Here is a 16069-nt window from a genome sequence, read left to right as displayed (position 1 = left end):
ACCCCAGATTTTTAAATTACAGTTGTGACCCCAGATTGGGGACACTCAAGCTCTGAGGACATTTTTCTAATCATTTTCCTAATAATCAACAACACTGCCAGCCTCTTGGATATGGTCTGACTGATACTTACAGCTCGTGGTTTTTTGTTTAACTTCAGATCAATCCTGTATAAGAAAGATAAAGATATTTGCATTTCAATTTACAGAAAAAGAGTCCAAGATTCAGCTACTGCATAGGGCACAAGCTATAACAAAGACTATTTGGTTAAGTAAAATCCACATTCTTCATTAGACTATGTCATATTTAGTTGTTTATCCAGATATTATTAAGCAAGTATTTAAAACATGAGCAGATACTCCTGCCACAAGGCAAACTTAGATGACTCAGAAAGAAATATATAGCAGTTATGAAAGCCATATAATTTTTAAGTTATTCCAAAATTACACATTAAAGAGACTGAATTAAGAGGGCATGCTCTATGTTACTGTGTTAGCTTTGTAACTATATCACTGATAATCACTGAGACACATGTGATTAAGAATAGGAAAGAGACTAGGAGTTTGTATTTCCAGACATGAAACACAAAAGAAATTGAACAAATTTCAATTTTTAAATCTTTCCAAAGCAAAATATCAAGATCTTAAACTATTAATCTCCTTATGAAGCAAAGCCAGAAAATCAATTTAAATATGAATTAAAGTGAAAGTTATCTATTTTAAAAGCAATTAAAATGCATAAAAGTGAAGTTTACTTAATTTTGCTGAAGTTATTAAATAAAATGTTACCTCCATCACGTTTTTCTGTTTTTAAAAAAAACTTCCCAGCCTAACCTAATATACATACCTACAATTAAACAGATAAACTATGGGTTAGAAAGGTCTCAAAAAGGCATATTGGTCTCTACACACTAAACAACACAGCACAAATACTAATTCAAATCAAACTTACTCAAAGTCATAATCAAACATGCCAGACGGGCTGAGGGGCAGCATTTGAAAGGAAGAAAGCAATAGAAATTAATATACTAATTGAATAAATTAGTTGATTAGCCACCCTAGCAAGATTTATAGAAACAAAATCAGCTTTAAGAATCTTAAGCCATAAAGTTTCAAACATGAAAGCACCAAAGATTTTGTGGTTGGAGATTCCCTCCACTCAATGGTTTTCATATCGGGAGAACAGACTATGAAAGAAAAAGTTATTTCATTAGAAAACTAGATAGATACCTGCAGGCCTTCTATTAGCTGCCAGATTCAGAGTTAGAACTTGGAAAATATTTAATTGTAATGACAAGTATAATTAGGACATTAGAAGAAATAGAAAAAGAAGGGATTAGTCATATAATGAAAGGTGCTTTGAAGACAATACTAACAACTCAGCAAAATACACTTGCACTAAAACAAAAGATAAAAACATCATACATTTTTTTAAAAGAAAACATTCTGCAACTTTTAACTCAAGTTATATGTTCTAAACAAGTTATATGTTCTAAGCATGTCCAGGGTACATGGTACTCCTTTTCTACAGCATTCATTTTGGAAGCCAGGGGTCGAATGAAGGAACTTCAGTGATAGGTGAGTCTTGTTCCAGAAACTGCAGAGCCTGCATTGGTGATGGCAGTTACTGTTTATGTCAGGGCTACAGTTATGGGACACCAAAGTCTGCAGCACCCCTATGAAAACAAAGAAAAGTTGACACCCACAAGCACCCAAGCCTCAGGGATCCGGATGGGAGTAGCATGAAGAGAAAGTAATCCGGGGCCATCACTGATAACCATGGTGTGGGCAGGCCTCCAAAGCAAACAAAATCCAGAGTATGACACCAACCCTGCTGGCTCCAACCTTTCAGACTATAGATAGGTGGCAAAACAATATGCAAAATGGCTATCTTTTCCGCCTAACCAATGTTTGCAAGAGTGAAGCTGGAAGAACGCTTAATGTCAATACCCCTTATGCAACAGTTTCACTCAAGACATTTGGGAAGGAGTATACAATAAGTGTACAAACCAGGAACTATTAAAAATTTTCCTTCCAGCCTCATTTACTTTTATTCACAAAATAGACTGTACCTCCTTAATGAAAACTTCACAAATCTAGAGGAATTCTCGAGTTTAGTATAGTAATAAAAACCTAAAAGAGCAGCTGTAAGTTATTATTTCAACTGTTTTCTTTAAATATACTGAAACATCATTCAGATAACTTATGAATATTAAATATTATTTGATAAATTTTCATATTCCTGGAGGACAAATTCAAGTTATTCCTTTTTGCTAAAGTAACTTATTTATTTCCACTTTGCTTCACTCACCACTAAACAGTGCCTAGCACATAGTAGGTACTCAGACATCTGCTGAAATAATTTACTATTGACTTTATCTGAGTACATGCGGTGTGTGGCAGGTTGGAGAAGAAACAAGTACTACACTGGGTGCAAACTTACAAATATGTACTAAGTGCTCCATCCCGCCATCCCACTCTGTCAGACCCACTAAGAGACTTCAGTCAGAGGTGAGGGGTTTGGGCCACACATGTCCTGACTAAAGACGGCAGGAATCTGAGAACCTCCACTGGCCACTGAGCCAGTCAGGCACAGTCAATCTGTTTTCCCGAGAAGGAAGGTAAGTAGCTCCACTCTGCTCCCTTGGGGCAGGCGAGTATCTAAGTCCAATGGAGAAGCCCAGCCAGATTAAACCAGGGAAATGGTCAAAGGATCCTGCTTTCCAAACAGAAAGCACTATTTGTGAACAATAACTAACATCAAAGATCTTTATAAATCCTAGTTATTTTTCTGGAAGGAGTTAGCTTCTAGGGCCAGGAGAAAAGGGTAGAAAGAAGTATAGTTCCTATGGAAATCTACTACAAACCTGCAAGAAGAAAATCAGATTCAAGTTCTAATTCCATTTTATCACCATCTGATCATGTCACTGAGGGAAATGAAGTATTACCTGAAACAAACCATAGCTGTCTAGAGAGTGTCTATCGGTATCAGTAACAAACCTTCATGGAATTTCCCCCCCACTGTAGACACTGAAATTGGAAAAGCATCATTTCTTTAAAATGACACTGGAGTAAATTTTAGTAAAAGCAACAGAGAGTATAACATTTAATTTTTCTTTTTCTTTTTCTTTTTTTAAATATATTTTATTGATTTTTTACAGAGAGGGAGGGAGAGGGATAGAGAGTTAGAAACATCGATGAGAGAGAAACATCGATTAGCTGCCTCCTGCACACCCCCTACTGGGGACGTGCCCGCAACCAATGTATATGCCCTTGACCGGAATCGAACCTGGGACCCTTCAGTCCGCAGGCCGACACTCTATCCACTGAGCCAAACTGGTCAGGGCTAATTTTTGACAATTTAAAAAAATATTTTTAAGAGTATGGTTCTCTGCTACTATTTGTGATAAGCTAGGATGAGTCCTATCACAGTGATCAAACACATAGCCTTACAAAAATGAAAAGATATGTAATTTTTGCTATTTCTTACTGCACTTATGAGATTGGCATGGTGATCTGTGGTTTGCAGAAAAATGCTAAGCTAGCAGTCCTTAGTCTGTATTTGGAGGAAATACTTTTTCTGCAGTCTCAAAACCACCACCACCATCGACAACAAAAACTCTTAAAAGAATGAAGATTCCAAGGAGGCTTAAACCAGTTAGAGTTAATTTTATATTATCCCTGTGTGCCACATCCACAGAGCTAACAATGTAATGCCTGAAGGAAAATCCTACAGGTTTGTAAAACAACCCAACCCAGAAGCAAACTGGAGGACAGGGAACCCCATCCATCCCTTGCATGCCTCCTTTCATCTCCTCAGCGAGCAGGCTCCCAAGAGAAGCAGGACAAAAGCCAGCCCGTAAAGAACTGGTTTCCATGCCTCCCAGAGAAGGTCTTGAGGCTAGGGCAAGATTCCTCACTCTAGAAACTGTAACCTCTCTGAATGCAGCTGTATAATTTCCAATTACCCGAGTTAACAGGCCCGTATTATCATACAAACCCCACACAGAGTGAACACTAAATCCTCTCTGGTGATACCTGACCTCTCTGTCCACTGATGCCATTCCTATCTCATTACGCACTGCAAAAAAACACAGTGGACAAACGTTACCTGGGAGGCACTCTCCTATCTTACGGACTTTATACTCTTCCTCTGATATCTGGAATCAGCATATTGCAGAGGTACATAAAAACAGAGAATCACATGCAATAAAAAAACCTCATATTTAAAAAGAAAAAAGACACATCAGATTGGTTCCCTCCATTCGCCAGGAAACAAGAGTAGGCAGGGATTGGGATTAAGAACAAAGGACTTTATCCCACGTTGCAGCTTCCCAACATGGACTAGCGGTATTTTTCAAATACTATTACACAGACTCTGTTTCTATATCCCTTTTCCCACTTCTAAAAGGATTCCAAATTTGTTATATTAAACAAATATTTTGTGGAACAAAATTATTCTACATTAGAAATGGTGAGAATACTGTCCTCCTACATAGTTATGCTGAAGCCCACTAATTCCTCCCCTAGACAGAAAAATTATTCTGTTTCATTTGTACCAACGGAACTTCTTCCCAACAGCACAGAAGAACTAAACCAATCCTGAAGACTTTTCATTCTAGTAAAATCCCTTCATAGCAATGGTCATGGAAGCTGGGGGCAGGTGGGGGTTGGTGGGGAGTGGGGACATATGAGGGTAGGAGGTGGGAGGTGGTCCCTACCACTGACCTGTGTCGGTTTTTATTCTTTCGTTTTTTATGGCTGCTGTGATGGCTCCCTGAGGAAGTGGAAGCAGCCTTCTGGGGTTTCACTCCCTGCACAGATCCGTCCAGATCCTCAGGGTCCTCCTGGGTGGGCTCATTTTCCTGATTGTGGAAGTCTGGAGAAGTATCGCTTTCCGTCCCACTTCCTGGTTCCCCTTGAGGGAAGAAACACAAATCCCCAGAAGCACCATCAGTACTCGGGCAATCTGTCCGTCAGTCAGGAAAGATTTTTTTGAGCACTAATATATAAAAAAGACTATATTCCTACACTCATTGATCATACCGTCTAACGAGAAGATATACACAATCAAAGCTTCAAAGTTACCAGCGTTCCTGACATGTAATCAGAAACTGTGTAACCAGAGGCAGATCTAAGGACAGCTGGGAGATGGGGACACAGGCAGGATAGCCTCACTGCACAAAGGTTCTGTAAACATAGAATATATTAATGGGATTAAGAATTATGCAAGAAGGTGACGAATGACCTTGGAAAAACTTCCTATAGCCAGCCCTGATTCCTTCCCTAAACCATCCAGAAATCCTCTTTCTGTCAAGAAAAAAGGTCCATGAGAAGAGTCCCACTACCTAAATTACTCTGAGAAATCTTGAGTATTATTTTTTAAAATAGCGATAATACTCTTCAGCTGACACATTCCCAATTTTACATCCCTTGAATATATTATGCAAGATAAATAATAATTTACATAAAATATTACATATATTTTGGTAAATGTATACTTTTTTTCTAAAAGGAATTTCTTGAAACTCTTAATAGAAAAGGATGGGCGAAGGTTTTCACTTTGCTCACTTCTGATGTCTTTGTATTACAAACTGCTGGGAAGAGATTTTACATTGAGTAGCACATGGACACAAGAAGTAAAAGAGATGGTTCCCAAAAGGCAAAAGAGAAACAGAACCAGATCTCAGAAATCATGAAATACTATTTTTTGATCACTTCATGAAAGCAACCAGAAGAGGGAGCTCTAGAACTATAAAGCTAGAAAAAGTATATTGATCAATCTGGCCCTTCCACAGATCAGAAAAACAGATTTCATAGAAAACTTAGCAAAAGAACGCCAAAACTTACCCAACCAAAAGTATGTGGTACTGGCATAAGAACAGACATACAGAAACCAGGGAAGAGAATTCAGAGGCCAGATACAAACCCTTAACATTTATGACCAACTGATTTTCAACAAGGGTATATTGACCAACCTGGCCCTTCTAAATTTGACAAGCAATTCAATTAAAAGATACTGATGAGCAAAATGAACATTTATTCGTTGTGGGCCAGATGCTCTGGGAGTACTGAGTAAATGGATGAGTTGGTCATATTCTATAAGGTTAAGCACACAAGTGCATACAAAACAGTGTAAATCAAAGCCCTATGAACGAAGAAGGTGACATGCCAGGCAGTAAGCCATGCGCCAAAGTCCTGATATGGATATTAAGTATCATCAGTCAGAGAAGAAAGAGTGAATTCCACAGGAAAAGCTTCATTGAAGGGGTAGACTTTAACTGGACCTTGAAAAAGGAGAAGCCAAAATAAATTTTTTAAAAAAATAGCACAAGCAAAAGTGTAGAGATGAGAAAACACAAAGTATATTTGGGACAAATGAATCAAACAACGTCATTTAAACAGAGAGCTTGAGAAATGAGAGGTGACATGGAGTGGAGGTTAAGAGGACTCATATGTCAGACTAAGTAAAGGATTTCCTTTTGGGGAGGTGCTGGTTAAGAGAACTGACTTGCAGTTTAACCTTTCTAAGCCTGTTTCCCCATTTGTAAAGTAAGAATTCTTTCTTTCATGTGTTCAGTATCTACTATGGACAAGGCATTGGGCTACACCCTGAGCTACCACAACGTTCCCTATTTTCAAGGAGTAGTTTTAAAGACTGAATGAGATAATGCAAGTACAGTGTTTACTTGGTGTCTAGAACACAGTAAGTGTTCAATCTCAGTATCTGTGAGATCTACAAGCATGCAATAGGGTGGTGAAGACCTGGGGAGAGGGGAGGGGCTGGGGGGAAGAGATAAAGGGGGGAAAATGGAAGATATCTGTAATACTATCAACAATAAAAAATATTTTTTTAAATATATATTTTATTGATTTTTCACAGAGAAGGGAGAGGGATAGAGAGTCAGAAACATCGATCAGCTGCCTCCCGCACACCCCCCACTGGGGATGTGCCCCGCAACCAAGGTACATGCCCTTGACTGGAATCGAACCTGGGACCCTTCAGTCCGCAGGCCGACGCTCTATCCACTGAGCCAAACCGGTTAGGGCAACAATAAAAAATATTTTTTTTTAAAAAGAATCTCCGAACAGAGAAGTGACATCCAACAATGAATATTTATGAAGTTCTGTCTAAATCCGTGTTTTAGGGTTATTAGGCTAGAAGTAGTTTATAAGAGGAACTGGAACCAGGGCACTAAACACCATTAAAGTGAGCTCTGAACAGCATGTTCAGTGGTTAGAGCACCGGCCTGCCCACCAAAGATCTCGGGTTCAATTCCCGACCCTGATCAGATCAAAGGCCCATATCCGGGTAGCAGGTTCGACGCCCCACCACGAGTCAGGGTGGGTGCAGGAGGCAACCAATCGATGTGTCTCTCTCATATTGATGTTTCTCTCCCTTTTTCCTTCCTTACCTCCCTCCACCCCCCTCCCTTCCACTCTCTCTAAATATCAATGGAAAAAATATCCTCACTCCTCAGTGAGGATAAAAATAAATAAATAGAACACAAAGTAAGAATAATTTTCTTCATTGGCTCAGGGAAGCAGAAGAGGAATGACGACAAAAGGGCTGAGCGACAACATCTCCAAGTGCAGCAGTGAGTCAGTCACCGCATGCTGCTGCCACCACAGAAACACACGTTCAGTTTGTTTCTCACATAAAAGTGAGCAACTCATTTTTAGAGCACAGAACATCAGATTCTGATTAAGTTTAATAAATCTACAGATGAGACACTCTACTTATTAAAAGAAAGGAACAGGAGGAAACCAAGATGGCGGCATAGGTAAATACCAGAAATTGCTGCCTCGCACAACCACTTCAAAAATTCAACTAAAAGACAAAACGGACATCATCCAGAACCACAGGAAGGTTGGCTGAGTGGGAATTCTACAACTAGAAGGAAAGAGAAAAGCACACTGAGACTCAGAGGAGGTGAGGAAGTGCAGAGGTACGGAGGCGCACGTGGAAAGGGCTGGCAACTGAGGACGAGGTTGTCTTTTTCAATCGGGAGGGAGTCCCGACTGCTCTGAACTCTAGTTCCGGGTGAGTCTCTGGGGACCCAGACGCATACAGGGAGAAACTGGACTGTCTGGCATCAGTCAGAACTCGAGGGAGGCTTTCTCTCAGAGGTGCTTGCAGCAATTACCGGGACACTGAGACACGGGGCCTCTTAGGGTAGGACTGAGGATCAGCCATAGCTGTTTGCTCCGCCCTGTTGATTCCCTGAGACACCGCCCCACCCAAGCTGTGCACAGAGGCTTTTGCATATGAAAGGCCTGGCCCTTTGCAATCTGAAAATTACCTAACAAACTGCAGCTGGATCAGAGAGACCCAGAACTTCCTAAAGAAGGCCCAAGGCCCCACAGCAGCTTGCATTGCTTCACAGCTGGGTCTCATTTGGGCACCTCCAAATCCCAAACAAAGAAGAGGACTCTGCAGATCTCTCCATAGCTCCTGCTGGGTAGCCTCAGGCAGAGGCTAAATTAGCACCTCCTTAGAGATCCAAGAGCCAGTGTACCCAGTGGTCAGAGTGGGACCATCAAGATTACAACTCCTTAGATCCACAAGGGACACACTCAGGGGGCAGACTCAGTGAGCACCAAAGCCCCACTGAAGCAAGTCTTGCCCCAGAAGGGTGTCTCCAGCACAGAAGTTCTCCCACTGCAGACACAGCTGATTCTCACAGCCAATTGGCCTGGAGGTCAATTCCTCCCAGCGATACCTACAACAATCAAGGCTTAACTACAACAAGACAGTGCACAAAGCCCACAAAGGGGTGCACCAAGAGTGTCCTCCTCAGGTAATTGGGGAGGCTGAGCCACTGGGCCCTATAGGGCACCTAGCACAGAAAGCCACTCTATCAACACAGGGAAGCATAAAAAATGCCGAGACAAAGAAACAGGTCACAAATGACAGAAATGGAGAAAAGCAAACTACTGGATATAGAGTTCAAAACCACACTTTTAAGGTTTTTCAAGAATTTTCTAGAAACTGCTGATAAATTTAGTGAGACCCTCAAGAAATCTAGTGAGACCCTCGAGGTTATGAACAAGGACCAACTAGAAATTAGCATACACCGACTGAAATAAAGAATATTATACAGAGTTCCAACAGCAGACCAGAGGATCATAAGAATCAAGTCAAAGATTTGAAATACAAAGAAGCAAAAATCCCCCAACCAGAAAAAGAAAAAGAAAAAAGAATCCAAAAATATGAAGATAGTGTAAGAAGCCTCTGGGACAACTTCAAGCATACCAACATCCGAATTATGGGGGTGCCAGAAGAAGAGAGAGAGCAAGATATTGAAAACCTATTTGAAGAAATAATGACAGAAAACTTCCCTACCTGGTGAAAGAAATAGACTTACAAGTCCAGGAAGCGCAGAGAACCCCAAACAAAAGGAATCCAAAGAGGACCACACCAAGACACATCATAATTAAAATGCCAAGAGCAAAAGACAAAGAGAGAATCTTAAAAGCAGCAAGAGAAAAAAAGTCAGTTACCTACAAGGGAGTACCCATACGACTGTCAACTGATTTCTCAACAGAAACTATGCAGGCCAGAAGGGAGAGGCAAGAAATATTCAAAGTGATGAATAGCAAGAACCTACAACCTAGATTACTTTACCCAGCAAAGCTATCATTCAGAATTGAAGGTCAGATAAAGAGCTTCACAGATAAGGAAAAGCTAAAGGAGTTCATCACCACCAAACCAGTATTATATGAAATGCTGAAAGGTATCCTTTAAGAATAGGAAGAAGAAGAAAAAGGTAAAGATACAAATTATGAACAACAAATACACATCTATCAACAAGTGAATCTAAAAATCAAGTGAATAAATAATCTGATGAACAGAATAAACTGGTGAATATAATAGAATCAGGGGCATAGAAAGGGAGTGGACTGACTATTCTCGGGGGGGAAAGGAGTGTGGGGGGTGCGGGAAGAGACTGGACAAAAATCGTACACCTATGGATGAATACAGTGGGTGGGGAGTGAGGGCGGAGGGTGGGGTAGGAACCGGGTGGAGGGGAGCTATGGGGGGGAAAAAGAGGAACAACTGTAATAATCTGAAGAATAAAGATTTAATTAAAAAATAAATAAATAAAAATAAAAAGCTAAGCACTGCAAATAATAATAATAATAATAAATAAAAGAAAGGAACAGCTATTAAATAGTGTCAAGGCAATAACTTCTGAGCAGCACAAACAGCTAAAGGAGGAAAGGAAGGGACCAGGAACAAAGCTTCCTGCAGGCGTATACTTACCCACAGGGCAAAGTCAATGCTGAGGAGTGACTTAATAATGAAAGCTCCAGAGGAGTCAAATAAAAAAATAGTAGAGACTGTGCTGATCCTTTATTTTTACTTTTTTATTAAGTATTTTATTTTATTTTTATTACTTTTATTTTTATTAATCCTCACCTGAGGATATTTTTGCATTGATTTTTAGAAAGAATGGAATGGAGGGGGAGAGACCGAGAGAAACATCAATGTGAGAGAGACACATTGATTGGTTGCCTCCCACAGTTGCCTCCCACACACACACACACACGCCCTGATCAGGGCTGGGGTTCTAGCCTGCAACTGAGGTACATGCCCTTGATCGAAACCGAATCCAAGACCCTTCAGTCCCCAGGCTGATGCTCTATCCACCAAGCCAAACAGGCCAGGGCTGTGCAGACCCTTTAAAGGAAACTGGATAAAACCTACCTGTTTTGTTTTTCTCTTATTCTTTTAAATATATATATACAATGATTCACTAATCTGCAAAATTCCCCTTTAGGGACGATGCTAACCCACTGTATTATTCTAGTTTGAGCACACCTGAAGCCAAAGGAAGCAGAAAGCAATACATTTCTAAGGAAATTTTCCAAAACGGTTTGAAAATAAAATACCAAAAGTGTAAAAGTCCCCCGGCTAGCGTAGCTCAGTGGTTGAGCGTCAACCTATGAACCAGGAGGTCACGGTTCGATTCCCAGTCTGGGCACATGCCCAGGTTGCCGGTTCCATCCCCAGTGTGGGGTGTGCAGGAGGCAGCCGATAAATTATTCTCTCTCATCATTGGTGTTTCTCTCTCTCTCTCTCCTTTCCTCTCTGAAATCAATAAAAAAATATATATTTTTTTAAAAGTGTAAAACTCTAAAATCCTTGAGATCTAAGGATATATGCAAGTTAGAATTCTAAAAGAATGTTCATTTCACTGCCACTAAAGATCAAAAACAGAGACATCATTCCACAAGGTTTGTTATATAGAAATTTTGAGATAGTGGAGAGATTTTCTACAAAGGAAAATATATAGAGGCAACATAGACCATTCCTTCCTCTCATGGAATTAAAGCTTAGTTTGAATCACTTGGGTCACTTAGGCACACTCAAGCCTTGAACTTGGTCTAAAGAGGTGTGAGCACCTAACAGAAGCAAACATTCAGTCTTCTCTGGAAGACAGCATCTTTATCCTTGCCCTCAAACTATTCTATGAATACTTTCTTTTAAAATATGTTTTTATTGATTTTAGAGAGAGAAGACGGGAGAGGGAGAGAGACAGAAACATTGATGAGAGAGAAACATTGATGGACTGCCTCCTTCATGCCCCCCACTGGGGATCGAGCTTGAAACCTGGGCTGTGCCCCGACCAGAAATTAAACCTGAGACCTTTGGTACATGGGATGATGCCCAACGAACTAAGCAACACTGACCAGGGTCTATAAGAACTTCTTTTCTTTTTAATCCTCACCCAAGGATATTTTTCCATTGATTTTTATAGAGAGTGGAAGAGAGAGGAAAAGACAGAAAGAAATATTGATGTGAGTGAGAGAAGCACATTGGTTGCCTCCTGCACATGCCACAACCAGTGCCCAGACTGGGGAGAAGCCTGCAACCAAGGTACATGCCCTTGACCGGAATCGAAACAGGCACTCTTAGGTCTGCAGGCCAATGCTCTATCCACTGAGCCAAACCGGCTAGAGCGATGAATACTTTTAATAATAATGAGTACACAAAGATAACCAAGCACACAGAGAAATTAGGTTTCATGGGTAATGACTAGTAGAAATAAACAGAAATAGGTCATTAAGGATTTCAGAAACTGAAGTTAAATACAGACTGCAGAATAACTACACGTACTATACTTTAGCATAAAACACACATTTGAAAATAAATGCAAAGAAAGCTATTGGAAAATTACATACCAGATTTTTAAAATAATTAAGTAGAATTTATGGAAATAAAATTGTATTAAGATTTAAAATCAAGGGAACAGCAAATCAGATTTAATTGAAAAGAGAATTAGAAATGGGTAGGTCAGAAAAAAATTATCATAATGCAGCACAGAGACAAAAAGATATAAGGTACAGAAGAGATAATAAAAGACATAAAGGTTAAAATGACAAGGGTTAACATACATTTAACCACAGTACCAGAAGGAGAAGAGAGAAAGCATGAAACAAATAGAATATCTGAAAAGATAACAGCTGGGAATGTTCCAGGACTGATAAAAATACCAAACACAGTTTCAGCAAGTCCAGTGAAACCCAAGCCAGATAAATAGAAAAAAAATCATACTTAGACACCTTGCAGTTAACTATAGAAAATCAAGACAAAAATAAAATCTTACAAATAGCAGTGGGAAGTGGTAATGGTGGAGGTGGTGAGATAAAATGCAATAGAATTACTTTAAAAGGGCTCTTACCATTTAAATTAATGAACTCCAGTATTTGTGTAATTCTCTGCTTTATTAAAAAAAAAAAATCCCAGGCAGCTTGCCAAGATTCATATAATGTAATCCAATAAAATAAATTTAAAATGAGATAAGCAAAGAAGAATAGAAGAGGAAAGTAAGCAGGATGCAGTACTAAGATTCAGTCCCCAAATGCATGCTATAAATTCCTATCTGCTTTCTAGAGGGACACCACAAATTTGGCTTTAAGCATTTTAGCACCCATACAAAGAGGGAAACAGTCAATTACAGGATTTTCAGTAAAAAACAACAAGGCCCTCAGGGAAAACAACTATTTCTAAAAGAAGGATAATTAGAATGATGATTAACAGCATTTGCCACATCCTCTTACAATAAAGAGAGACACATTTTACAAGACCAAATGCAACTTCATAGGGAAAACCAAGGAATACCAATATGGAGGCTCAATCTAGGAGGAAGATCTTAGGGGAATGGAAGGTCTGCATATGCTTCAGAAAAGCTTTCATACATAAGCACGTTCTCAGGTAAGCTTCTGAAAGGAGTGGCTTTAAGAGTCTTTTCCTGACTAGTACTGAGGTGTAGGTGCTCTGTATGAGTAATTAGGTGCAGAGCATATACTAAACTAGCCACTAAGCAAGGGGCAGGGTAAAAGGCTCTTATGAAAACTGAGGAGTCAGACATCATTCCATCTGGACTTGTAAGAGTGAGATCCACCAAGTTCCTTAACCAGCCTCATTACTCTACAAAGCAGGTGAAATGGCTCTACATTCTCCAAGTGGCATTAATTGAAAAGAAACAAGATTTACCGGGCCCGTGTGGCTCACTGGCATATGCCCTGACCGGGAATTGAACCATGACTTATGAACCAGGAGATGGCGGTTCGATTCTTGGTCAGGGCATATGCCAGGGTTGTAGGCCGAATCCCCAGTGGGGGCAGTGCAGGAGGAAGCCATCACTGATGTTTCTATCTCTCTCTCCCTCTCTCTTCCCCTCTGAAAGTAACAAAAATGTTTTTTTTAAAAAGGAAACAAGATTTATCTGACAGTCATAGCAAAAGAAAAAAAAATTGGCACAATTGATTAGGTTGGCAAAAATCAGTAAAGATGCCTACAAAGTTCTGAATGATGAAGAACAGAAATACTACAACAAAAATTGGGCAGACACATTTTGAAGGAAATAGAATGGCTCAGTTTTAGACAAAATCTTTGGGCTTGAATATCTGAATGGAAATGTACAGAAGACATTTTCTAGAAGTTTCTAGAAATGTATCACTAAAGGGGTTAAGGATAGAGTTAAAAATTTAGAAATCTGCCCTAGCCGGTTTGGCTCACTGGACAGAGCGTCGGCCTGGGGACTGAAGAGTCCCGGGTTCGATTCCAGTCAAGGGCATGTACCTTGGTTGCAGGCACATCCCCAGTAGGGAGTGTGCAGGAGGCAGCTGATTGATGCTTCTCTCTCATCGATGTTTCTAACTCTCTATCCCTCTCCCTTCCTCTCTGTAAAAAAATCAATAAAATATATTTTTTTAAAAAAATTTAGAAATCTGTACACAGAAATAAAATTGAAGTCGCTGAGTAGTTCTAATTCCCAAGCCACCAAAATCTCTTCTCCTCAAACCACTGCCCCAATGCAAACAAAAGAACTGGATCCCACAAGATATGCCACAGCCACGATACAAAAAGCAGGCTGTATTTCAAAGTGAGCCAGTGCACAGGGAGAACATTCAATACAGCTACATAGAGTCTGACTCAGAAAGATAAATGTACAGGTATATATGCCATCACTAGAAATTAGAACAGAATTGCACTATATGGCTCATTACAGAGAATGCCACAATTGCTCTATTCTCCATTTTATTTTATTTATTTATTTATTTATTTTTGTTAACCCTCACCCCAGGATTTTTCTTTCATTGATTTTTAAAGAGAGTGGAAGGGAGGGGGAGAGAGAGAGAAACATCAATATCACACTGATTGGTTGCCTCCCACATGTGCCCCAACCAGGGCCAGGGATCGAGCCTGCAACCAGTATGTGCCCTTGACCAAAATCAAACCCGGGACCCTTTGGTCCGCGGGCCAATGCTCTATCCACTGAACAAAACCAACTCGGGCTCCATTTTATATTTAAGAACACAAAGGTACATTCTGTTTGAAAGATCAAATTTCTTAAAAATTATTAATTTGGGTACATGGGGATTTATTAGATATGTCTGAAATTTTCCATGGTAAGAGTTTTTTAAACTTATAAAAAATTTCCTAAGACTTATCAGGAGTGAAGACATACCTTTCTGTCTTTGAGCAGCTAACATCAACCTTCCTGTGATACAAGAGGCAGGAAGGAAGGACATGGTCATTTCTTTCTCATAAGAAAGACAAGATTAAAGATACACAAGAGGTTATTAACTTCTAGAAAGAAGACACAAGAGTGTAAGAGATGCAATCTTCAGATACACCGTTGGGTAGGTGTTAAAGACAGGAATTATAGTAGCTTTAAAATAAACTAATAAAAAAGTAGAAAAATAAACTTACTCTTTTCAATGAGTTGGTCCTGAACTCCTGCCAATGCACTTACTGCCTAAAAGAAAAAAACACTAGTTACAAGAAAAATTATCACAGACTTCAGAAGAGCACTCACAGACAGAAGGGAAAAAGAAAACTCACAAAAATGCAACTGAGGTTTTCCTAAATAATGGGCCACATAAAGATCCCCCCACCTCACTTACAGCTGCTGAAGTAACTGAAGATTTACTGAAGAGCCGCTCAGCTTCCTTAAACTTCCGGTTCCTTCGATCATTTTTGCTATTGGAGTTTCTAAAACACACACAAGGATTCATTATGAGCACCAAGCTTTGTCTATGGCTCAAGCTGAGGATGTCCCAGGGAAAATATAATGAACTTCTTTGTTTTTATGTTTATTTTATTTTTTATTTTTGTTAATCGTCACCCGAGGATATTTTCCCATTGATTTGTTTTTCTTTTTAGAGAGTGGAAGGGAGGGAGAGAGACAAAGAGAGAGAAACATCGATATGAGAGAGACACACCAATTGGTTGCCTCCCACACTCGCCTGAGGCATGTGCCCTTGACCAGAATTGAACCCAGGACCCTCCAGTCCACAGGCCACTATCCACTGAGCCAAACTGGCCAGGGATCCTTTGTTTTTATTACTTCCACCTCACTTGGATTGACCAAAACAACCTTTATGCTGAATGCCTATGTAGATAGACAACAATGTTTCCCAATGTATGGAATGTGTTCCACAGTGGTACATGACACTATTAGTTGGTTTATAATCATTTTCATTTTAATCTGTATATATTTTAATGATTTTAAAAACAACTAGAATAGACTAGTGATATGAAGTGTCTGTTAAATAA

General features: G+C 39.7%; 1 protein-coding gene across 6 annotated transcripts in view; it reads right to left on the bottom strand.

Annotated features, from left to right (window-relative positions):
• Nucleotides 1-15620, bottom strand: part of MEAF6 (MYST/Esa1 associated factor 6) — a 17639-nt gene extending 2019 nt beyond the window's left edge. Inside the window, exons 1-6 of one of the 6 annotated variants that reach the window (XM_023762756.1) lie at nucleotides 15418-15620; nucleotides 15224-15269; nucleotides 14979-15011; nucleotides 4726-4966; nucleotides 950-979; nucleotides 132-165 (exon numbers count right to left, since the gene is read on the bottom strand). In XM_023762756.1, the coding sequence (XP_023618524.1) occupies nucleotides 132-165; nucleotides 950-979; nucleotides 4726-4966; nucleotides 14979-15011; nucleotides 15224-15269; nucleotides 15418-15528 (495 nt within the window). In that variant the 5' untranslated portion in view covers nucleotides 15529-15620. The remainder of the gene's footprint in view (nucleotides 1-131; nucleotides 166-949; nucleotides 980-4725; nucleotides 4967-14978; nucleotides 15012-15223; nucleotides 15270-15417) is intronic. The other 5 variants (XM_023762758.1, XM_006099148.3, XM_023762760.1 and 2 more) reach the window with 5 other exon arrangements.
• Between the last annotated feature and the right edge of the window lie 449 nt (nucleotides 15621-16069).

Source organism: Myotis lucifugus, unplaced genomic scaffold (assembly GCF_000147115.1).
Source record: "Myotis lucifugus unplaced genomic scaffold, Myoluc2.0 scaffold_260, whole genome shotgun sequence".
Lineage (NCBI taxonomy): Eukaryota > Metazoa > Chordata > Mammalia > Chiroptera > Vespertilionidae > Myotis > Myotis lucifugus.
Note: the sequence above shows the minus strand (reverse complement) of the source record. Positions and strands in the feature narration are given on the sequence as shown.